This window comes from Falco naumanni, chromosome 16, assembly GCF_017639655.2.
Source record: "Falco naumanni isolate bFalNau1 chromosome 16, bFalNau1.pat, whole genome shotgun sequence".
Classification (NCBI taxonomy): domain Eukaryota; kingdom Metazoa; phylum Chordata; class Aves; order Falconiformes; family Falconidae; genus Falco; species Falco naumanni.
The window spans coordinates 7291932-7317452 of record NC_054069.1 but is presented as its reverse complement, the minus strand read 5'-3'; the positions used below and the strand labels follow the sequence as shown (position 1 = coordinate 7317452).

Genomic DNA, 25521 nt, shown 5'->3' with positions numbered 1-25521 from the left:
TATCTCATAGTCAGCAACTCACAACTGTTTAAGAGTTTGACTTACTCATATCCCTCCCTCCCCTGCTTGCAGAGCAGTAAGGCTGTTTCCCTGGGCAGAGGAGGATCAGGTGCACACGGAGGGTCTGAACCAATTGTCCCTCGGTGAAAACAAAGGGCACGGTTCTGCCAGGGCCCAGTCACCCCCAAAGTGCTATTCAGTACAACAGGGCTGTCTGCAGCGGCCCCAGAGTGATTCGCCTGGAGTGAAGGGAGGAAGTTTTATGACAGAAACAGGTATCAGAACTGGATCCAAGGCTATTGCAGTTAACTAAGCCTTCCCACCTTCCCATGGCGTAAGTGTACTTCTCTGGGAATTACCTGCACACGTGGGCACCATAAAATAAAAAACACACTAATAATAAATTATAGCAATAATAATAATAATAATGGGCTTGCAATTACTATTTCCACATGTACTATCCTGCACGTACGGCAAGGCTTCACAGACATGCAGGAAAAAAGCAGAAAACCCTTATGTCAATGCAATGATATTCACTCTGTAATGTCTGATGTCCTTTCACACCAGAGGGTGGGATTTTTCAGAAGCTGACAGCATGATAAAAGAGGAATTAATCCCACGCTGAATGCCTAACAGACTATATCCTAAAACTCAGCGATGACAGCACACTGAAAAATTAAAATGCAATTCCTAACCTCAACACACCTGCATCACAGTTATATGAGGCCTTTGCATTTATGAACTGAGGCATGATTGAATACGCTTTGTCCTCCTCTGAGCTTCAGCTGGGGATGTTAAGAGTTGTGCCTTAGCCGTAGTAGAAGTGGGGTGGGAAATCAAAACCTTCAGAGTAACAGAGCTGCATGCTTCACAGAAGAAAACAAACAGAACCACGCTCAGCTTTGCATTCGTGGCCTTTCTGACACAGCGTGCCCTAGTATTTTTGCTTTTAAACAGAGAACAGGAAAAAGAAGTCACACTTCTGTGCCAAATGATAAACCTCAAGACGATCATGGGTAGCACAGCAGGCTTCAAAAGCAGGTGCTGGGCAAGGGGGTGGAGGACCAAACCCAGAGGTGGGAAGAGCACGTGCCCTAAACGGCCACGCTCGCAGCTGCGCCTGCCCAGGGCAGCGTGTCCCGGCGCGGGATGCACTCGCGTTAGAGGCTGCAGCCTCAGCGAGAGCCTCGGGAGCACAGGAGCTGGCTGCTGCTTTCGGGAGGTGATCCATGTTCAGGGAGCACTGAACTGGCAACAGCATACTGAAAAGCAACCACTTAGAGCATCTTTGCTCTTGCTATTGGTACTCAGGCATGTGGTACCTTCTCTGGCAAGGCCTGTGGACACGGCAGATTGGAAGCATTTACAAAAAGGGGAGGGGAAGATCCCATTTTCTTGGTCAGAATGGTGAGAACCTCCAAACAAAGCACGGAAAGCAATTTTACCACCATTAAGCCTGCAATTTCTCTCACGTCTCCATTTTCCAGGACTCTCCCTGCCCCTTCCTCCCTAGCCATCCTCAGCCCAGAGGTCCTGCCCTTCTGCCCCAACCTTCTCATGCGCTGTCACACTGCTCCCTCTCAATTTCACTTGCCCAACTTCCAAAGCTCTCCAGAACTCCACCTCTGCCTACACCTTTGTGCTTATCTTCTCTGCTCCCACCTTGGGCTGCATCCCTGCCCCTTTCCTTATCAATCCGATTTCACACACCAGGCTTCATGGCTTCTCCCATGCCCTCTTGCATGCTCACACAGGTTCCCCGGAGCCTAATCATGTTCCTGTTGAAGTCAGCAGCAATGTTGCCTTATTGGGCTTTTCTGGGGCCAGAATCAGACCCTTAACTGTTCTCCAAATTCCCTGCATGAGAAAATTTCCCCTTTCCATGGATCTCTTGTCTAGGGGGAGGGAGCTGTGATTATTCTGGACTCTCTGTGCCCTCTGGCTGTCAACTAGTCATGAGCCATCTAAATACCTGGCACTGCCTCCCTGCTGCACAGCACCGCGGACCCCGGATCAGTCACCCAGGAGGAGGGCAGAGCAGTGTCCACCCACCCAGTCGTGGCACAGGGAGCCCTCGGTAGCTGGGCACTCCCCACCACATCCCGTGTTTGAAAGGAATTAATTTGGAATCAGACGGCTCCCGTGACTGGGGCTGGCTCCATCCCAGCTCCACCGGTTTCTCGGATTGGTTCACGGTTGTTTTGGCACCAGTTGCCGCGCCCCAGGGAACTGGGACACAAGAAGAGCAGCTAGAGGAATTGCATTAAATACACACCAGTAATATAATTTGAAAAGAAAGGGAGAGTGAGAAAGATCAACTTCTCTGGAGACTATCACAGAGGTTTCCATTATGGGTGGAGGGAATGAAGTCTAGTGATCGAGGGAGCCCAGAGCCAGTTCTCTCCTCTGGGCTCAGTGGCTCCAGGCAACTTCTCCGTGCTGGGCAAGAGGGCTCCTGGCTGGCATAAACCCAACACCTGGCTCCTAAGGGGCTGAGCAGCCCCAGTTCAGCCCACTGATTTCACATGGAGCACTGGCAGATCAGCACCTCTGGGAAGAGAGAAAGTGAACTCTGATGTCAGGCTTCCAAAATTAGAGGCCATGCTGGAAACCCCATGGCCTTCGCCTCTTTATGCTATGACTTGCCCTTCTGCAAAATGGGTGTAGGGCCCCACCCTTGCTGGGTGGTGCAGGCTTTTGATTGAATTCTTGGAGCTCACCAGATGAAAGGCCTTCAAGAATTCCGAGTCCTCTCCTTATTACCGATGAGCCATCCTCCAGTGGGCAGAAGAGTCATATCCATGCACAGTAGTTCGTGCAAGTCACCGCTTAAAAAGGTGCCGGCCAACCTAAATAGTGGTTTGACAGCAACAACCATGCCTTAAGCCTAGTTTCTATTGTGGAAACAATTGTTATGTCCCTTTAGACAGGTCCATGAAACTGGGGCTTGTCCCCTGCAAGCCTAGAAAGTATTTCCCAAAGGATGATAGGAGCCCAGTCGGAGCAGGGAATTTGCATGAAGGGAAGACCTACCTGTCTCTCCCTCATCTCTAAGACAGCTTTGAAACAGCTGTACAAGATACATGGCTGGTGGACTGAGGCAACAAGCGTAGGAAATACCATATAAATACAGGTTGCTCTTTAGAAGCCTGGAGCAGGAAAGCAGGAGTTTGTGAACGGACCACAGCTGGATCGTAAGAAACAGATACAATCCAGCCACGTCTGAAGCAGTGCTGGGCTGTTGTCAACTGTTACTGGCTAACATAAAATTAATCCGACGGTTTCAGTCCACCTGTTGAGAAAACATTTTAGAAGGCCAAATTCCTTCCTCCCATTTCCATCCCCCTTCCCTTCACAAGCTTCCCCCAAGACTCACTGGCTGGTTTGGGAGTTCATTCCCAGCGATCTCATCTGAGGGCCTCTGCAAGGCGCCAGAACCAAACGAGCTTGAAGAAGGGGTTCCTCTACATATCTGTCCTAAGCAAAGCAGCGCCGTATATAGCAACAGAGGGCTTCCCCTCCAGCCAGGGCTTTCTCTGATGCTTTCCCAAAGGGCTGCATTTCAATGACGAACCAGCGCACACATACAAATTTATGCAATCAGTCTGTCCCTAGGACAGAGCAGGGAAACTTCAAAAGGGAAAGGCCAAGGTGGTGCTCAGCTTAGATCCAGTGTCAGTCAAGGCAGATACGGACAGCCAGGCTGATTTCCAGTTAGTGAAGGCTCAAGAGATGAAAAGCAGATGCAAGACTTGGGCTGATACCCTGGGGCAATGCAGAGAAGAGAGAGTGAAATCTGAATTGATCCCCAGAGGGAAGAAGGAAGCAGGATGTGAACCTCCCCCTGAGAGGAGGGCAAAACAGGACTGGGATGGAAATCTGGAGGGCAGACTGAAACCTGAACTACCCACAGGGAAAAGCCAAGCAGGAACAGAAATGACATGTAGGGAACACAGGAGATTAGGGGGAGGTGGGAACACAAAGTGGAATGAAGAAGTATGAGAGAGATCCCTGGGGGGAGGGAAGCCCTGATTGAGCAAAATTAAATCTGCAGGGAGTTTTGCATCCCAGATATTAATAACAAACTACCTAGCAAGTTAGGCCCTTCTTTCCACCTTCAAAAGGATGGAGGGGAGGAAGAACTTGTCTGTGGTTGAGCACAAGACTATGAATCAGAGAATCGGAGTCCATATCCCAGCTCTGCTAGGGAGCAGGTCCCGGGATTACAATACACCTCAATGTCCACAGGCAACTGTCCTATAAAGCATCCACTGATTTCAACTGCAATCACGGTGCTCAGCATCTTTGGGAAAAGCCAGGTAGTCAGCCTGTGTCTGCCTCATCTGTAAGACAGGGTTAAACACCTCCCTACCTTCCAGAGGCACCAGGATGCAAAATTCATTAGCACGATACCTTCAGACGTGTGGGTGGAAAGTACCAAACAAGGTCAGAGTGTTATTAATGGCACTGAAAAAGAGCCACCAGTGACTTTAGATCTCAGATGCAGTTTACCCACTTTAATTTCTCGTAGCGTGTCTACAGGACATCAGCTCTGACGACCTGAGGCAACCCACTCTATTACCTCATAACAACTGTTGAAAACCCCACATAAACCTCAAAAATTAAAGTTTCCTTGGACAATGGCTCTGTCGGGTATGAACAGGGCAGGGAGAGGAGTTAGATAAGGAGGTCCTGAGGGAGGGGAACCTCTTTGGCACCTCTTGCAGAGAGCAGGGCAGTAACACATGGGATCCTTCACTCGGTTTTGGAAGGGAGGAATTCTTCAGCAGACCCAGCTCCTCACTGCTCTTTTGTGATATACTGGAGGACACACTCAATGGCCAGAAAAGTCTGCTCAGGTCCTGCTGACTGGGGGGAATCTTAAGCAGCTCAATTATTTAATGCTGACTGACCACTGGAAGAGAGTGATCTTGAAACGTGTCCCTTACAGTCATCTGCAACAGTCAAAATGGCAATGTGCATGACCTGATGTGCAAATGTAGGTGTTGAGCTAATGTGCATATGAAATATGAGGCCACCTCAATTGTGTATCTTATTTCCTTATTTTGTTCCAGATGCTTCCCTTTGTTTTCTGAAGATCTCTCCTGCCCCAGCAATACATCTCCAAGCTACCTCCTTTCCCCAGGTAAATCCCCAAGATCCTATTTCTAGGAGGTCTGTTGGAAAGAGATATATATCCTTATTACATCCCCTTATTGCTGTAAACCAAAGAAAACAAAGTAATAGGAGTAAAGAGCCATCAGGAAAATTCAAGCTGTGCTGCGCCCTGGGCTGCTCAAACACAGTAGTGCCTGCTTGTCTGTCTTAATATTGTGAGGTCTCACGGCAGGATCACCTTCACATCGATACAAGTATCAAACCTGTCATTATCATTAAACAAATGACAGCCTGTCTGCAAGGGTTAGCCTTCTGCTGGAATGAAACCACATGACATATTTGGTTACATGCAGATCCTGCTAAGCCTTTCCTGCACTAACGACACATAACCTCTCAGCTTTATTTTGAGACGTATTTTTTCTCAGTGCAGTTCAGTGCTTGAGACCATGAAGAGGCTTGGAAGGGACTGCACCTTCCGTCTTCTGGAAGGAGAGGAGATCTGAGCCTTCGTTCCTCCCTGGCGCTCAGAGACTGCATTGCTGCAAGGACCAACAGATGACACGATCCTACACATCACTTTCCTGATGGAAAATAAATCGGTGATTCAGCATCTGTATATTTTCCTCCTCCAGCTGCGGATTAACGCGCAGCACCGTGTGCTGGGCTGCAACGCTCACGCCGCGCACACAAGCCCTTCATCTCTCAAAACCATCAGCCCTAGCTCCGTGTGTGTAATTCCAGAAGGCAACATTATCTCAGGGACTAACTCCAGGCACAGTGGAATTACCTGGCTCTCTAGGACAGTTCTCTTCAGAGCCATCTACAAAAACAAACAACGCAATATTTCCTTGAAGGCGGACGGGGAAATAAACCAAACAAGAGCTGGTGAGACCGCAGCAGCACCGCCTGGTAAGGATCACCACATTACAGCGAGTAAAGGTTCCCGTTTCCACACCTGCAGTCGGACCTTCTCTTGGTCCCACTCAATGCCCTTCCATGGCAAGACTCTGAAGCCACGTTTGCCGAGTTACTCAGTTCTGTCCCTGCCACGCTCTGGACACGATCCCAAACCAACAAGCAGCAGATGTCCCTATCCAGGCTGCCAGCACTGAAGGTGAAAGTTTATTACCATCTCCCTGCATTTCCCTTGATATAAACAGGAAACAACCAGTATTAGACTCACTAAATAAAAAGCCAAACCAGATAGGCAAGGCAGAAGATGCTTCTTTTTCCATACACACCCTTTTCCCTCTCATTCACATACAAATTACTGTTGCATCCAGGTGGGAGGAGAGTTTGAAGAGGGGAGGGGGGAAGAAATGTTTGCCAAATAGGCTGAGGGATCAGAAGGCAGCTTTCTCATAAAGCGCAGGGCTGACCCACAAACTGGGAGAAAACCTCAAACTCCGCAAGAGTTGCCCTCCTCCCCGTTTTCAGGGTGAGAGCAGCCACAGCAGGGAACTGGTAGGCAAGTAAGGGGTCTAACCAGGTCACTCCACCCTTCCCTTCCTGCCTGGAGCATAACATGGGAGGGAAACAGACCTGAAATGTAGGCCATCTACAAAGACTGGGGGAGAGGCTTAAATGATGTGAGATTTATGATCTTCAAAGCGATTAGCGCCCAGCACTCCAAATAAAGTCAAAGAAAGCTCAGCAGCTCTTGCATTCAGTTTGGAGTTGTGTTTCAAACCATACTTCTCTGGCTTCAGTTTGAAAACTTGAATTGCAAGGTAACAGAAAAAAAAAAAAAAAAGAAAAAAAAAAAAGCCATCCAAAACCAACCTCAAACCCCAAACCAAAATTAAAAAACCCACCAACCTCCACCCCTAATTAAAGAGCTCAGCACTTGATTTTACATGAAAACACTTTGATATTTCCATATCTCCCCTCTTCCTTTTTCCCGTCATTTGAAATCTGTTTGCTGAATTGAAGATGAATTCAGCAATAGCTGAGGTCAGCCTGAAACGTGAGTGTATAACCCGTGTGCATTTGGGCTCAGGCTCATTTAAAATAACAATAATAATGATAATAATAATAATAATAATAATAACAATAATGGCTCAAGTCTACACACGGCCTTGAGAGGGCCAAGAGAGGGAGACAAAGAGCCATTTGCACAAACCTGTGTCCACTCTCACGGACTTACATCCCCATCCCTGACATCACTGGAAAACCCCTTCTGCGGACACTACCTATGTTTTGGGTAATCGGACCAGATTAAAAAAACAACACCAACAACAACATAAAAAAAACCCCAACAAACAAACAAACCAGAAAACCCCAAAACATTAAAACGAGCACGTTTTCAGGCTTTGGGTTTTTAAACCTTGATAAGTCCCCAGTCAGGTTTGCTACTCAGTTACACAAAGAGATGTGCTGGCACAAACCAAAAGGATTTTGCAGTGCCCGTTTGGTGGAAGGAGAAAAACTGAAGTGGGAAGTGAATGCGACAAAAGGCTGTCATAAACCCACCGCCTCTTTGGGGGAGAAAGATTTTTCTATCAAGGAGACACTGGCCCAAACCCTGCTAACGGTGAGGCTGTCTGCCCTCGCAACGTTACCAGCACCTGCTCCTTCAGTGGCATGCAGAGGACTAGGACCTTAAAGATAATGGGTCAAATCATCACCGGGTGTAAATCAGCACTGCTTCACCACACTCAATAGCGTTTCCTTGATTAACCCCAGCCCCGCTCCCAGTTCTAACATCTTTGTGGTGTTGCCATAGGAAAAGTTTGTAACATGTAACGATCTTGTGCTTTCATTGCTTATTTCTGTCTTGAGGGAATTTTCTTTTATCACTAGTTATAAGCAGATTGGATTCTTCTCTTGGCGTGTGGAAAGCCTGTGCTTTGGGCTCTGCAATCCACAGAGCTGGAGACACAAGACTTTTTGTTTTCAGCTGGGTATTCCAAAAACCTGGAAGATGGCTGAACGTGTTAAGACACCTTTGATAGGAAGTTACGACCCACCCAAAACCAGAGCAGCCAAACCAAACAAACAAACAGCAGCTTGCTGACGTCTGTCAGACAAAAGCCACCAAGGCAAGCCTGAAGGACAGAAAAGTGATGGCGAGAAGCTTCAGCTGCCCACCTGCTGCTAGCTGGAAGCCTTTGCAAGGGATTGCAACCCCTGAACTCGGGGAACGCACGACTGGAAGCGGGTAGGTTGCCATACTGTTAAGAGTGCCAGCTCCTGCTTCCAGTGCTAGCGGCTGCCCCTGGAGTTACAGCCCCGTTTGCTCTCCTCGCTCCAGCTCCGCCGCCAGCCCTGGGGTCCTGCAGCAGGGCAGGGGGTTCACTCTCTAGACCTCCTCTTTTTCTTTACAAGGACCACCTCCGGCTCCACCGACAGCCACAGGATCCTTAGCTCTGGACTCAGAGAGCATTTTCGCATGTATAGATTTAAGATCTATACGCTCTGCGGGGCTGTCACCTTGTCACCTTCCTCCCCTGGCAATTCTGATGTCAGATTTGGGGATTTCTGAGAGCCACGTGTGAAAATCTCCGGGCACTCAGTGAGACAGGGGTTGCATTTAGTTGTATGAAGCAGGAGGATAACAGCAAAAGCAACGAAGACAACGGTCCTTCACACGTTCATTTGTAACTAGAACTTTCTTGCCCTGCAAGAAGCGCTTGCTTTTATCTGCTGTCCCTTTCCCCACTGTCTTGCAAAGAGGTATTTGCCGTTGTAGGCAGGCCTGGTCTTGACCTACGCACTCCAAGACCTCAAACCACCTCATCTTCAGTCCTTGCTGATATTCCTGTGAGTCAGCTCTGTGCTCTTAGACTTGCATACCACAGGGCTTTCAGCGCCAGTGTCACAAGCAGTAGAAATGCATGGGACTTTGGGGCGGGATTTGCGCCTTTGCCAGTGTAGCTGTGGTCCCTTTTGTATCTAAATGACAATGGAAAAAATTAAAAAGCCAGAAAAAGCCTCAAGCTAATGGTGATTTAAAGAAACTCTATAATTAACTGAACTTCTATGAAATAGGAAGGCCTGGAAACCAGAAGTTTAATCTGTCATTCTATCCCACAAAGGCAATTGGGAAGAACTTATGTGGTCTGTTTAATGGTAGCTTCTGACCTAACAGTTTTTATCTCTTAGCAGTAGCTGCCTGGGACTCAGCAAGATGAGCAATTAAAAAACAGTAATTCAAGAAAGCAGGAAAATACGTGGTAAGCCAGGGAGCGTCTTACCTGCCTGTTAAAGTCCAGCCCATTCTGTTCATTGCCTACAATGAAACAAACAGAAAAATACCTCAGCATTAATGACAGTCAACATAGATGTAAACTTTCCAGAGCTTAGAACACACATAACCCAAGAGGTGCTGCTAGCCCAGCTCAGTTTGCTGTGAGAGCAACGAGAGGAGGGGGGAGGTGAAGTCAATGTGACAGCAGCAATGGAAGTACCAAGGCAGCTTCTGCAACATTTGGTGGTATCAGCCTTTCCTGAAGCGTAGCAGAAGCGCTTCTGCCTGGGAGACACCTGGCCAAGCAGCGAGGGTAGGGGAAAGCTCACTGACTGCAAGGGAGATTCCAGCAGAGGTGAGCTGGAGGATGTTGCAAATCTCCAGGGAAATCCAAGACCAAGGCACTGTATGTGAAGCAAGAACTAACTGTGGGAGAGGCTAGCAAACAGGTGGCCGTGGCTGTTAACCAGGGATCTTCAGGAACCCATGTGGCACTGAGTAATTATGGGATATCTAAAGGAACAGAGGGTGCCGTGGGGTTGTGCTCAAGAGGCGTCTCCTTGATTCCAAAAGAGATTGGCAGGCACAGGGGGAAAAATCAGACAGGTTTCAGCCTGAAGGTACCGCACAGGCCCTCACTCATTCCCCTTTGATGATAAACATCCCCCCCCCACCCCCCCCCATCACACCTGCCAAATTCATCAAGAACATCACAGAGGAAAGGTTGTACGCTCCACAGATATGAATGCTTTAAGGGATTCCACGAAGCCTCTTTAGTTGCAAAGGCAACCCCAAGAAACCCCTTCCCTTTGCAATCCATTCCCTAAGTCACTCTCTTCCAGTCCAACTGAGTTTGTAATAAACAGTCTTAAATTGTTCACATCCCACTGGCACAAGCCCCCAGGGCCACCTCCTCCTGTTTTTTCCAGTATAACGTTCCCCATAAAGCATAGCCTGTACCCTGTGATCTGATCAAGCTTCAACACATCGTGTTTTTCAGTAGTTCATGTCTCTCTTGCAAAGAGTTGGAAAGCGGTTAAGAGAGGCTGTGCAGGCAGGAGTGCAAATCCAGCTCTCCCATTGACTTGCTTTCTTCATCTGAACAAGCCTCTACCCTACCCTAGCATGCAGTTTTTCAGCTTGCACCGTACACATAACATTCCCAGGTGAATCAGCACGGTTCTTTGAGATCCTCAGGGGGAGCGTGCTTGGTACAATTATTCATAGATGGCAAAATATTTTAGAGTCAACGATAACAATTTCATGGCACCCCGTTCTCTGCTATCTAGAAACAGCTCTGGAGATTTAATCAGCAACGTTAACAGCATTGGCTGCGGAAACTGGGCTGCCTTTGTTGCTCCAGTTAGGCTGAGCTGTAGGTCTTTGCTATGAAACAATAACGGAGCATTTCAGAGCAGAACAAGCTGTTGCCCCCCTGCTCTGAAACCTCCTCTATCTTCTTACTGTCTGCAACTCCACCAAGATCTGCACCTTCTCCCCCAGCCTGTCTGCATTTCTGCTGTGCTATAGCCGGCCCTTGCTTCTGTCTTCCTCCTGATCTGCTACTCAAAGGTTTTCCTCTTCCCAATCTCAGGTCTTTACCTTCGTCCGCGTAACTCCCTACTCTATGACAGCCTCCAACTTGCCACGTGCTTCCGTGCTCCAGCGCCTCTCGCTGTAACCATCTGCTCCCTGACCATCTCTCTCCAGCTGCTCCTGCCCGAGGAATTTGTTCATTCATTGCGTTCCAGCTCTACGCCCCAAGAGCCAACAACTGCACATATAACGATGGGAATGCTGATAGTGTTAATAGATGATCGCAATCAGTATCCACACACCTGAGCAGGACTGTGTGAGGATCTTCAAGGCCTGCAGTTTCTACCTTTGAAACCCACGGGGGGGTTTGATGCAATCTAAAGGCAGTAGCTAAAAGGAAGAAAGGCAAGGAGGAGAGGAGGAGGAAATAAAGTTCCCAGTTGCTAAAATAGAACAGGAAGGAAAAGGCAATCTTCTGGTTTCTTGGATACGAGAAGTTTCGCTCTACGTTCAGATGCAGCACGTTGATGAGGCAAGATTCAAAGACCTTGAGGGAAACCCCTGGGTGCCAGTGATGATGCTCTGAGTCACCACCGTACACCCCAAAACTTGGAGCTTGAGATGCACAGCTGGAATGGAGTTTCACTCCATGTCGCTACCGCCAGGCCCAAGCTCTCCCGCACTTTCTTTCCTCCTCCTCCAAGCTTCCCATCTCTTACTTTTTCCTCCTTTCACAATCAGGTGCAGCTGACAGACTGCTGCCTGCCTTTCCCTCTTCCTCCCCTACCAGGCCAGGCAGAACTTCCCCCAAGCCCTGCCCGCCGCTCGCACGCGTTCCACTGCAGATGGACAGGGCTCTTCAGGAGCACCTCAGCCAGGTACTTTGTGACAGTGGAGCATACTGCAAATATGCACAGAGACTGACACTAACTCGGTTGTAGCTTGGGCGTCTAAGTCTGAGATAGCTGCCCCAGGCTGTCTTGGTAGACAGTGAGGAGAAATAGGCAGCTCCAGAGGCCATTCATCTGACCTATCTTAGACGCCTATCTTAAGTTGAGATGAATGGCCCTCTGGAGATGACTATTTCTCTTTATTGACTACAAAGGGACCCAGGGGCAACTAGTTCAGGCTTAGATGTCCAATAGTGAGATATTTAAAACTGGGCGAGGTTATTTCTACTCCCAGTGGTTATGTAAATGGGAGCTGGATACCCAAATCCCTTCAACGTTTCAGCAGGACCAGCGAGTGTTTGTGCACAGATTTATTTGCAAACAAATCTTGTCGTTTTCTGTTTCGTTAAAAGCTTGTGTTCAAGTAAATTGAAACTATTCCAGCTGCAAGCCAAGGTTCGGGTATGATGGGGATAACAACTCTCCTCTTTCAGGTAAATCAGTAACTTCCCTACAAATACTGTAAAAATAGACTCGGTTTCCTCCCAGTTTCTGTCAATATCAGGACTCACACTGAAGTAGTCATTTCTCTCCTTAAAGGAACGGGCTGTTCAAACAACAAGGATCTGCACTTAAGATTTAATCTTTTCTAGCTCCAGGAGATAAAAAGAAATAAAAGTGTAAGTGGCAGCAGATTCTCGGCTGCTGTAAACTGCCTGAACTCCACTAATACTAATGGAGCTTCACAACAGCCAACAACTTGCCTCTTGCTACACCAGCCAGACACACTGGGATCCAAAGTCTCCAGTGTCTGCTGGATGCAGTCCTCCCCTCCTTAAATTGCACCAAACTGGGGAAGCCCTGGGATTTAAATGGAGAAAGATTGCTTTGAGCCCCTCGCACTGTGGTTCCTGGGAACCGCTGCATCAAACCAGCCGACATTCCCTGCTTTGTGGTTGTTCCGGACAGGGGGGGGGAAAGCAGCGATAAGCTCAGCTGGCTCCCCGCAGCACGCAGATGAGGACTGTGCTGCTCTCCTTGGTTCACCTGGCAGCTGTTTTGCATAGCACTGGCATCAGATCTGGTGCGAGTTTGCCTGGGGAGGTTTCTCTGGGGATGGGAGCAGCAGAACAGTTCCGGACAGCTTCCCCCCACCCGCTGCTGTTCCCCTCGCCTGGAACATGGCATTTGCTCTGGAAACCAAAGGCAAGCGCTCTATCAGAACCAACACAATTCCCACTGGAAGCCGCCGAGCCAGTCCGGCACTTGAGGATAAAATCAACGTAATGGGAGAAGAGTAAAATCAGGATTGCAGTGCGCCTTCATCTTCGCAAGGCAAATACATGCCACAACATGCAGATGTCACCTGTGGGGAGTGACAGCCGCCCGTGGCTCTTCACCCGACGACAAAAACAGGGCTGCAACCAGAAGGCTAACCTTATCCCCCTTCCCACCCAGCTACACGCTTAATTTGCCTCACAGTTTGATCTCAGCTGCACAGAAGGGACAGGGAATTAGAAGGTGATTTCAATCTTTAACAGGTGTTGGGGAATTCCCACAGGGAATCAGTTTTTTGCCGCGTGCATTTGGGAGGGAAATTCAGAACAGCTGAATGGCGATGGAGGAACAGTGCCAGGCAGACACCAGGCAGGGGATTCAGCTGCCTGGGCTTAGATGTCTAATTTTTAGGTGTCTACTTCTGAGCCAATTGCTCTAGGCTCCCTTTACAGCCACGGAGAGGAAGCAGGCGCTTCCAGAGGGCAAGTCATCTCACCCCCAAGATAGATGGCAGAGAGATGAATCACCTTCTGGAGATACTTATTTTCATCGTTGACTGTACAAGGAGCCTGGGGTGAGTAGGTCAGGCTTCAGCCTCCAAGTATTGAATATCTAAAATTAAGATTAATCTCACCTATCCTGAAGATTTTAGCACTCCAGCTGATAAAGCGCAATGCCATCAGAGAGTGACAAAACAGGCCAGATGCAGAGCGCCTTACAATGTGCATTTCCTAGAAGCTGAGAAGTTAACTTGTTCACACTAACTGAGACAAGAGTCACATCTCTCACCTCAAACAACAATTGGAGTTAAAAAATTACCCAAGAGCTGGTAAAGAAAAGAGCGGCAACAACTATGGTAACTACAAACAACACTTGACCTGCACGCTGCGCATGAAGCAAAATGCTCGCCTGCACTGAGAAGGATGCGGTTCTATTAAGCAAAAAAGATACTCGGCATCAAGCACGCTCCTCAGGATTTTAATTCACTTTGGAGACTCAAGCAAATACCAAGCCATAGCCCTCACGCGAGCGTCCCCAGCAGTCAGACCAGCGGCTTCTCCAGAACTAGCAGGAAAAAACCCGGGTGGTAGGAGCTCGCTTAAATCACCTTCTCTCCATTTTAGTGGCTGCCCCTAGTGCCCTCCAGCTGTGTCCAGTGGCACTGGGGAGCAGAAGCTGAAGCTGATCAGGCACCAGCCAGTTCCCTGGAGCCTTAACGTGCCCTTCTGGGATGCTTGCTGCTCCAAGGCTTACCCTGAGGAGCGTTTTTTAAAGGGAGCAGGGGAAAGTGTGAACAGGATGGGGAGTTTTCGAGGCAGCCAGGTAGGGCTGCCGTTTTCATGTTCACCCTGTGCTCTAAAGACACAGACAGACCGCGCCAGGGCATCAGAGCATCTCCATGGGAAAGTTAGGGCTTGTCAGCAGGGAAAGTGAACCTGTGCTGACTCAGGCAGACAGCTACAGACTCCAGGGGAAGCTTTCACTGAAGACTCAAGTGTCTAATTTGGGTGGAAACCCCTGGGTTATAAAAACGCCTTTCCTTTGTCAGCAATGCCTCAAAGAAACCCCATCTTCTAGTCCCGCTGCAGCTCTGAGTGCAGCGTACCCTTCGTGTGGGGCAGAAAGCAGGACAGCAAGTGTGGGAGACTCAGGCAGTTTCCAGAAGGAAACCTGAGGGCAGCCGTTGTTCCCACGGAAAACACTTCACCTGCAGGTGCTGGGAGAGGGCAAGTCTCTTCTCTTAGACCAGAGGCAAGAGGCAGATCAGACCAGCTCTTCCTTTGCCCCTCTGATTCAAGTCAAACCAGCCTTTTGTTCCCCTTTCCCCTCCCCGTCCTTTTTTATCCTCTTCCATAATGGGATGTTTAAGAAAAAAAAATAAAATAACCCAACCTCAAACCCTAATCACCTTCATTTGAATTTCAAATACCCCCCTCCTGGCCTCCCCCACGCCCCAACTGACTCGGAGCTGGGAATATGGAAATTTCTCCTGCTTGCCTTAAATGTGGCTGTGCTATGAAAATCATCAGCCTTATGCAAATCCCGAGCAGGCCCGATTGCCATAGCAACCAGCTGTTTCCAGCCCAACTGCTGCTGCTTTCATTTATTCAGGACTTGTCCTGGGGCTGTGCATGGCTGCGGGGGGGAAGAGACAAGAGAAATCCTGGAGGCTTTGAGGAAAGTTTCACCAGGGAGAGCTGGCCTTGGAGAGCAAAGGTGTAGCCAAGGACTAGGCTCAGCGTGGGGCCGGGGAAGGACAAGTTTCCTCAAAAGGCTTTGGCCTGGCCCTCTCTTTCCAGCCCCATCTGCCGAGGTAACAACAAAGGGCAAAAGACAGAAGCTGAGCCCGAGCAGCCCCCCGCGCGCAGCAAGGCGAGCCCCCGCGCAGCAGGCAGTGCAGCCGGGGCACCCACCGCTCGTCTCGCACAAGCCATCGCGCTGCTCGGGCTGGCCCCCCTTGCCCCCACACGTGCCTTTTGGCCTGACTTAGAAGCTGACAATGCTCGGAGCTCCACGCTCTGTCCCAGCCCGAGCCGTCACGTTTACAAGCGACCTGCGGTGGGAACGCAGTGAGCCCCAGCCTTCCCGGAGCCCAGCGCTCCGCTCTGCCCGCAGCTGTGCCCGCTCCTGGGGACAGCAGCACCCACAGCAAAGAGCTTGTGCCCTGGCAAAGGGGTGGGAGAGGAGCCCAGGCCCCTCGCCTCAGGGCTGAGGAACAGAGGGGGCTTAAGCTCGTACAGGGAGTGCGTGGCAGAGGGGCAGACTGGGACAAGGTCTCTGGTTTTCCATCTGCCCTGATAAGGATTTGATGCTGATGCCAAGTGCACTGACATAGAAGCCGGGGTGCAGGGAGGAACTTTTGCCTGGGTGGAAGCTTTGGCACCCAGTTTCAGAGCTGCCCTGGCTTTCTCTCCTCCGCTGCCGGGGGACCCTGGGTGTCTGGCGGCAGGAGGCATCTCGTGCTGACTTCCTTCCCCAGGCACAAGCTGGATGAAGCCGAGGATGCAGGGGGAGAAGAACGACATTCCCAGGCATGTCTCCTCAACAGGGACACATTTGAACACCACAGGAGCAGATGCGTCGCAGCTCCTTACCACTTTCTTGGGGTTTAAAAGAAAGGGTCTCCTTCAGGGAGAAGATTTCTGCTTTATTCCTTCCTGGTGTGCTCAGATAGCGTACCCAGGCTGTGAGGGTTGGATAACCCTGCTACCGGGGTCAGAGCCGGCCAAGAGCCCGGCTTTCCAGCCCTGCGTGCCCTCCCCATGGAACCGCGCTCCTCCACCTGGCTGCTGCTCCCCCCGAGCCCGGAGTGATGCAGCCGGGCGAAGCTGCCAGGTCAGCCAAGCGCCACTGTCCCAGGAGCAATACCAGCTGCTCCCGAGGCAGCGATTACGCCGTAGGGCTGTCCTATATTGCACCCACACATCCACACCCCAGCTGCTCTCCCCGTGCGCCGGGGTGCCCATCGCACCCCGCCCTGGGCTCTGGCAGGCCGGCCAGTTCCCCATGGTACAGGGTGGGGAGGGAAGATGTTCGGAGCGCCCGCAGCTATTCAGTTACCGATGGTTGTGTTTGAAGAGCTTCCCTATCGCCCTTTTGTTAAAGCTTTGGCTTCCCCCCCATAGCCTCAACAGATGAAATCAAAGGGAAGTAGCTTTGCTTGGTGTAACCTGTTTTGATCAAGCAGATAAACGGGGAACAAGTGTCTGACACAAACAAACAGACAGACAGAGGCAAGTCCCACCTCAGCATTTTGTTGCATCAGATACAGAGGGCTTAGATAAACCACAAGAAGGGGGAGATCTCTGCCTCTCGGCTTGAAGACCAGGGGCGACACTCTGCAGTGCCAAGCCCCCACAGTTCCCATAAAAAAAATCAGCCCAGAACTTGCTGGCATGGCTTTCATCAGTTTAAAAAGATGAAAAGAGCTTACAGCCAAGCATAAAACTCCTGCCTGTCATTACCCCCCATGGAGTCAGTGGGACTGCCGGCGAGCCCAGCCACGGCTGCCGCACACCGGGCATTAAACCACGCTGGCATCAGGCAGGAGAGGGCAAAGAGGACCCTCTGACTGGAGAGGGGACCCAGACCGGCCCCCAGCCTGGGGCTGACCTGCACAGCTCCTGGGTGATGGGGGGAGGCAGTCCGACCCACAGCCCTTGCCAGAGGCACTCGTGCCTGTTCCCCTCTTGCCCCTCTCACATGTACTGTGATAAAAAAGGCAGAGTAACATACAGGAAGGCTTAAGAGTCACAGGACTGGGCAAGGTAGGTGACGGTCCTTAGAATTTTGGGTGTTTAATTGTAGCTTTTTGTAAAATGGCAACATTTCGCTACAACCAGTAGACATGGCAGGCTCGTGGAATCAAACAAATGTGGGGGGTTGGAGAATATCTTGCTACAAAGCTTTGAAGCATTTTCTATGAAATCGGTGTTGACAAAAAACCCCAACAAAAACCAACAAACAAAAGCTTAGCTTTCTAACCTCCTATGAAAGATGAACAATTTTGAAAATTTTCTCAAAAAAAAAAAAAAAACCCAACCAAAAACCCCACGATTATTTTAAACACTTTCAAAGTAAAACAATGCCCTAAATTACCCCTTTTCCCCCTCTAAGCCTAGAACTGGCGGAGATATGAAAGGATGAGATTATGCTTCTGCTACTGACACTTCCCATCAGATCTTTAGGCATCAATTTTAGATCAAGGGCTTGGTTTACAAAAGCATTTTGGCACCCAGCTCCCTCCAGGTTTTTTGTTTGTGGTTTTTTTTTGTTTTTTTTTTTTTTTTTTTTAAAACAACTCTTTTTGGAGTCTGTTTGCATCTTTTGGTGATGAAAGGCCTTTGTAAATATGGACCTAGAAGGATTTTCGTTCTTTATAAGCTGTAATATTGTCAGTTTGGTAACTGCCCTCTCCTTTGGGGGTAATAAGATTCCTGGGGAGCTGTGTGGATTGGTCCAAATCATTAGGAAATGGGTCTTCAATTAGTGAGTCATTGGAAAACAGATTTTCCCACATGAAGCTAGTAAACAAAACACTAAACTATTAGGTGTTGCAGTAAATATTCCTCTAACTATGTGTATAAGGGAAAATAAAAACTTCCAGGGAGTTTCAGTACAAAGAGCTTTGTTGTTTATAAAAACAGAATGGTCGGAAAGAGGAGGGGGGAAGCCAACAAAGATGTATAGAGGTTTTAGGTAAAGCATTGAGGCAGACCCTCCGTGGGCTTGGCTAGTCGTGACTGCCCGTGGGGCTGACGTGCCAGCTTACGCCACCTGAAGTACAATATATACCCCTGAGCAATAGTGTGTGGGGCTGCCCTGGCCACCCTCCTCTCTGAGAGTCCTGCAGGGGACCGGTCACCCCGCAGGAGGGGTTGTGGCTGTTTGCTAGAGAGTCCCACAAGAAGCATCCAACTCTCTGCAGCGTCTCTCATCACAGCTAAGCCTGATGTGGTGATCTCTGACGATCCTGAAAGGATCAACCAGTCACGGGGGATGCATTAGAAGAAAGAATAATTTGAACAGGTTCCTTGTATCAGTCCGCAGGGAAGTGTCACTCTTTTGCAAATGAAGGAGATTTACTTGTTCTGATTTCCCTGCTTGATTTGAAGGCTCCTAGAGCAGAGCTAGTGCTGCTGCAAACATTTTTGTTATTTTAAAACAAATTGACTTCACTTCTCTGCTTTCTTTTCTCAATTACCACTAGAAAGAGGTGCTACAGCTAACACTAATGCCTGTCTGGGAAGCTTAAGCTGAAAAACATATTTTACCCGATCAGCTGTGGTGCCAGCTTCTCGCCTGTTTAACACTATTAACTACAGCAGCAGCAGCCAGCGTCTCCCACTTACATGTAGTACCAGCCAATACCAAACCCAAATACCAGCTCTCAATACACCTTCCCTAATCTTGATTCAACTATGTTATCCATCAACTCTGCGTGCCAAGATGCGTAAAAACATCTCAGGAGCCTCTGGCTGCCAATTTAAGGCCCTGTGACAGCCACCAGGGTTTTCTGAAAGAGCTTAGGATGTTGGGGACATGCCTGTTGCGAGGCGGATGGGGAACATTTATCTCAAAAAACAACTTGGGGTCATCTGAAAGCCCTGAGCAGAAGCTGACCTGACCAAAGTCATTCAGAGTTCATGGATGTGAATAGATCCAGATTTTATCTCTACCTTAGATTATGTCAAATATCCCAGTTTAATTGCTATGAGCACAGAGGAGCTCTAGTCCTCAGTGCAAGGTGTAAATAAAGTGGTAGCTTTAGTCCCATTAAAACATGCCTAGAGTTCTCTGGCTTTACCAAGATCTCATTTTTTCTAAAGTTGTCTCAAATGACAGAAGTAAAAAAGAAACAGTGAAATCATTCTGTGTAAAGTTTTAATCTCCTGTCACACACACCCCACCCCAAGCTCAGGGGCTCTTCATTACTCAAGGAACAATGAGCCTTCTACATTCTTTCTGCCGGTTTTGGTTTTAAAAGGTGTTTATTTCTAAGTCTACAGGTGAGCCTCACAGTTTCTAATGATCTTAATTTGTTGTACCTAGTGGATGCTAAAATATTTCTTATTATTATTTAGCTGTTTCTTTGCCTGAAAGGGAATCTGACCATGAGCTTTTGTGAAATTACAGACTTGAGGGCTTGCATTCACAGCACGTTGCAGGCAGTAGCGGTCAGAAGCGATGCCAGAAAATACAAAACTGATTTTTCTGGTGTATATCACACCTTGTGGCAGTCCAGAAGTTGGTAAGTAACCTGGCAGAAATCAGTGCGAACACCAACACTATGATCATCAGAGGATCACCCTGTTCTTCAGCTTCCCCTATTCAGGGAAAGCTGGGGCTTCTAGCCATGGAGCAGTGAGAGTCGGAGCAGCTGTCAGGTGGGAGTAGTGGAGATGAGAAACCCAATTGTGCTTCAAGATGAAGAGCGATATATTTTTGCTGGAGTTACCTAGCTGGATTTGATTATCCCTGAAGCCCCTTCCATTTTTCTACATATACGTGGCCAAAAACGACTTAGTCCCCAGGGAGTTTTGTCTAAGGAAACATTCCCGACACGAACCTTGTTTAAAATGAAGAGCTGTTTGTGCTAAACTGAGCAGACCAAGACCATTTCAGTGGCATTATTCCTTTGGCAAGACGTGAGCATATTCCCATGCTAAACCCGCAGAGGACATTACTGAGACACACACGGGTTCACTGCCCTTCCAGAAGGACCTTGCATGCTGGTCAAGATACCGATGCAATCCTAGCCCCGAGCACATTCTTGATCAACTCTCAGCCTGGTTGGAAGAGCGCAAGGTAGCAGCAACAGGAGTCGAGCAAGGCACGGACAGAAACTTCCAGCACCTGTGCCCCCCCTTTTCTTTTCCTTCCCTTCCCTCCTCAGGCTCCCTCACCTTGCCCCCCACATCCCGGACCCTCCTTACCTGGCTCCACCTGGTCAGGTTCATGCCGAGTATCTGTGGAATCTGCCGCATCACCGCTCATCTTGATCTCTGGAAAAGGAGGCACAACTGATTTTAATAACAGGTCACAGTCCCAGGCAACAGGCACATGTGGCTGCCACTAAACAGCACAAATGAATGTGTAATTATAATAAACCATCAGACTTTCAAATTTCTGATTCCTCAACATACAGTCACTAGAATATTCATCAGCTCCGAGGATGCACTTTCCCTCCTGTTGCTCTTTGCATCCCCCTCGTTCCTTCCCCCCCTCCCCAATTTGCTGCTGTGTTCCCACCTTTTGCATCGCTCCTCTCCTGTGCCGAGGATGGGGGGTTGTCTAAGCACTGGGAGCCCTCCTTGCCTCTGGTGAGGCTCCCAGTTTGACACTGTCCTCCATCACACCTGTAGAGGCAGGGGGTCCCTCCCAGCTTTTCCCTCCTCTCCCACACCCTGTCTCTGTGCCTTGGGACGGCTCAGCCAGGCCAGTGCTTGGTGCCCTACCTACGGCGAGGACCAGTGGAGCAAGGTGCTCTCAGAGAGGGACGTGAAGTCTCCCTTCTCCTCTCTCCCCCTTGCAAACTGAGCTGATTTCTCTCCGTAAGTCTGATCCCTGCTTGCAGACCCTGCTTTCTCCCACGTGCATGTGCTTGCACCCCTGGCAAACCACGAAGAAGCTGCCTGGCTCCAAAGCACTGTCCCCAGCCCAGGAGCAAAAGGAGTGCTTTGCCATCAAGCTCTGGCATATTTCCCCCCATCCTTATCAATGGCAATAAATTCGTCATTTACCCTTGAAGTGATGGCTGCCACCACACCCGGGGCCACCTTCTCCTTCGGGGACAGCTGAAAGACAAGGTGGGAATAGTCAACTTTACACTGGATTGCTCATCTCCTCCTTAAAAGAGGCAAAGTACACACCAGTGAAAGAAGGAAGAATATCTATTCAAATTCAGATGGACACCCCCTCCTCTTCTACCCTTTCCATGGGAATTTTAACTCTTTCCAGGCTAGTTGGGGGAAAAAAAAAAAGATAATTTTTTTTATAAAGAACCGACGGATTTGCATGTGCTTCCTGCAGCGAATCCCAGCCACAGGAGTCACCCCATTTGCATCGGGCAACAACACCACCGTGGAAGCGGGGCCAGTGTTTGCTGTGGTTTTGCTGGGGTAGAAGAGGCAGGTGGAAGCCTTCTTAAAAGCATCATGCAAACCTTTTCCTCTTTCCTGTGTATGCCTTGCGTTATTTCCAAACGGCCAAGAGGGTGAGAAGAACCCTATATACCCATTTCCCTCTATTACTCACACTAAAACAGGCAGGTCTTTTTGTTTGTTTGTTCAGGTTTTCTTTTCCCCTATTCAAACTTCCAATATGCAAATGGAAGGTTATCTGCTTTTGGGGCAAAACTGAATAGCTTTGTTCAGGTTGAAGTTTGAAACTTTTTCATCAGCAAATGAATAAAGGAAGAAAAAAAGTCAAGATTTTATACCAGAGGCAGAGTGGAGAAACCTTCACATACTTCAGAAACTGCTTTTCCTTAAATTGTATTAAGGACTGAGGGGGGGGGGGGGGGGGGGTGGGGGAAGGAGAGAGAAAAGAGTTGTGGGAATTTTTTTCCCCCCCCTTCAAATAAATCCTCTGTAATTAAGACATGAACATTTAGTGGGGCTTCTAAGCATTTCTACTGCAGGAAGAGTAATTATCATCAGCTATAAACATCTTCTTGTCTTGTAACACTGCCAAGGGACCCTAACTTAGGCAATCTACAAAGCATAGAGTTTTGTTTGCTGCCAAAAAACATCTTAAAAAAAAAAAAAGGAAAGCCAAGTTCTCATAAAACAGAGCAAGAAAAATCTTAATCCATGCAGAAGTTCAGTGCTTGCTTTACTGAGAAAGTCTGCAAGTTTGCAAAAAAGCCCAAACAGGTTTCATCATGAGTACACAAATAATGAATGAACGCACGTTACTGAAAAAAAATTATCTAATCCCCAAGACCAAGGAGCCCCTTATGAGCACAGAGCAAAAGACAGAGCATTTCAGACAGAGCTGAGAGGAAGGCACAAAAGCAAACCCTAAGGAATTCCCCCCTCTCACAGGAGCGAACCCGCAGCCCCTCTGCCATTTGTAACCTGGGGTGGGTGGGGAGGAGAGGAGGGATTGCAGCTGCAACCTGATTACATATCACATGCCACCTATCACTTAAACTCCCTCCTCCTGGAGTCAGGAGATAACAAGATACCCTGTGAATCTCTCACGTGTAGAGCAGAATTGTATTTTCACAAAAAATCAAATTCCCGTTATAGACGTACACAAACTATTACAGTTTAAAAATCTGAAGTGAGGGGGAAGAGAAAGAGAACCCTTTTGATCAAGGCCCGCCGATCTGAGTGGTTTGGGGCTGACCAGCTTATTTATACCTATGGACACCAGTGTAGCGCCAGCCATCCTCCAAGGGATCCTCAAGAACAGGGAGCAGACGTACAGAGGAATTGCTTTCTAACGTGATGTAAGTGTGACCAAGTTAAAGGCAACACCTTGTTAGGGCCGCTCAGGAGGCTGCCGCTGTAAAGCAGGACAGTGATGCGTCTGGATTTGACTCCCCCTCCATCTGAAAAAACACCTCAAGACAAGGCAGGCTGTGAGACTGAGTCCAGCTAAATGCCGGCTTCTTCCATACGGCTTTGCCGTGTTGGCAATACACGGAGAATAAGCAGGCTAGTAAAAAAATCTCTGGGAAAAATAATGCAACTTAGGACTGCCTAACTCCTAACCACAGACCCATTAGGAGCCGCCACTGTGGCCTGGGCCATATTAAAAATGTGCTGCTGTACCTCAGCTCGCAAACATACCTGGGGTAGGGGCAGTCTGGTTTGTTTGCCCAGACCAAAGAAACTATACCAGTGCAGACACTTCTCTGGGGATATATCTGCATCTCTATTTTTGCTGAAACAAATGGTGTCAGCAAATAAAGCTTTCCCAAGCCCTTATAGTTGTTCAGACATGGGCACTAGGGTAAACCAACCTGATGACTTTCAAAGGAAAAAGGAAAGCCGGTGGTGGTGGTGGGGAAACCCAGCTTGGCCGAGACCATTACCCAGAGCCTATTGAATTTTCTGTGCTTTAGGTGTCCAGACCCTCCGGAGGCTGCAGGCAGGTGACCTGTCCCAGTGCCTGGGGAGGAGGAGGAGGTGGCCCAGCCAGCCGGGGAAGGTGCTGCTGCAGGGAAACCCTCCCGGCAGGGATGCGAGGCCGGAGCAGCCCACCCTCACCTTGCGCACTGCGTCTTCCCTGCACGCGCAGAGCAGAAGCAGCTCTGCACGCAGCTCACGGCAAGGCCTCGCTGTGCAGGGACCCCAGGACTGAACTTGCTGAAGTGCCTTTGCACAAGGAGGGGAGCGCCCTCCCACCAGCACTGAGCTCCGGCACACGAGAGCGGTTGGGCCCAGGCTGGTCTCCCTCCCTGCGAAAAGACGGCTTAAACCCTAGGCTGTCCTGGCAGACAGCAGGGTGGGATGGTGTGGGAGAATGGAAGTTCAGCACGCACCCAGCTCTGCGCAGCTGCCGGCCAAATCCACCCTGGGAGTGATGCCACTGGCTTTGACAGAGGGCACCGTATCGATTTTGGGAATCTTCTCATGAAGAAAGAGTCGCCCACAAGCAAAGCAGATGGGTGGATAGGAGCCTGCGGGGGATGCGTCCCCGAGAGACACCACACACAAGCACACCCATTGCAGGTGCTCAGACTAGTCAGGCTCACACGCCGAGCCAAGACCATGAGCCTCACACCTCCCGCAGCCTCTCCTTGTGGCTGGCCGGCAGCACCAGGGGCTCCCCCGCTGCCGTCCCGGTGGCTGGCCAGGGAACCAGCCTGCTCAGGGGGACCGGCCGGCCCGGAGGGGCTGCTGCCACCCCAGAGCCATGGGGAGAGCAACGCCAGGGAGCAGAGGCTTTGGCCGCCTCTGACAGCCCGCTGCAGGCTGACACTGCGTTAGGTGACGGCACTGCCGCAGCACCTGGCTTGCCCTGCAGGCCCGTCTGTGAGCCCACAGGCCGGCAGGGCCTGGTGAGGGGCTACAGGCTCTGACCACGGAGCCCAAGGTCTCCCCTGCGCAGCAGGACCACCCAGCACCCGTGCTTCACTGCAGCGTGCCAGGAGGGGCGCGGAGGGACCGAGCCTGGGACAGAGCGATGGCCGTACCCACCCCCTCCCCTCACACCTGGGGACAGCGAGCAGGGGTCCTGCTGCACAAAGCACCAGCAGGCAGGTGGTCCCGTACCCCCAGCATCCTGCTGCCTGCCCCTGCCGCAGGAGGGGCTGTCAGGATCTGGCCTTCGCTGCTGCCGCCACTCTGCCCCTGCCCCAGCGGCACCCCCAGCTCCGGTGTGCCCGGGGCACCGTCCCTCCCCCCAAGCACAGGGGCTTTTGCTGAGGGCAGAAGCTAAACTCACCCTGTCGGGGCGAGCCAGAGCTCAGCACGGCTCCAAGGGATTTGGCAGTGATTGCTCTGGTTCCCCAGCGAATTGCAGAGAGGTCTTCTCAGCAGAGATGTGGGACTACCTAAGCTGTACCTCTGGATCAGACCCCCTGGAAGGAGTCTGTCTCTTTCAGAGTGTCCCTGTTCATTCATTCCTCACTCAACTCAGCCTCCTACAGCTCCCTCCTCATTCATTTTTCCCTCCTTTTCCCTCTTTGTCATTAACTTTTCTCCTTCCAACCCACGTTCCATCTCGCTCTCACTCTCTCACACACGCACTCCCCTCCGCCTTGCCGCATCTCTGTGAATTTATCCCCTCTCACTCCTCCCAGCTTTATCCCAGTGACTGGACCCCCAGGTCAGGCACTAAAAGGTCATTTTCCAGGTTCCCGAGACACTTCTGCGCTCTGCTCCCCCACCCACGTTAGGGCTGGCAGTGTGAGCGGTGCACCCACATTGTGGGCATGGCTTGGCAGCCCCCTGAACAGGATCAGGGCAGCATCCATCCCCGGGCAGGAGTGTGGGCACTGAACCATGCGCTCCAGCGGGAGAAAAGAGGAGGGAAAGGAGGGAGGAAAGGTCA

At 49.9% G+C, this 25521-nt stretch overlaps 1 protein-coding gene across 1 annotated transcript in view; it reads right to left on the bottom strand.

The window, feature by feature from the left end:
• The window catches only part of POU2F3 (POU class 2 homeobox 3), a 41921-nt gene that overhangs the window by 16101 nt on the left and 299 nt on the right, over positions 1–25521 (bottom strand). Inside the window, exons 2-4 of the mRNA XM_040616180.1 lie at positions 21255–21308; positions 20448–20516; positions 9315–9349 (exon numbers count right to left, since the gene is read on the bottom strand). Of these exons, the coding sequence (XP_040472114.1) occupies positions 9315–9349; positions 20448–20516; positions 21255–21308 (158 nt within the window). The remainder of the gene's footprint in view (positions 1–9314; positions 9350–20447; positions 20517–21254; positions 21309–25521) is intronic.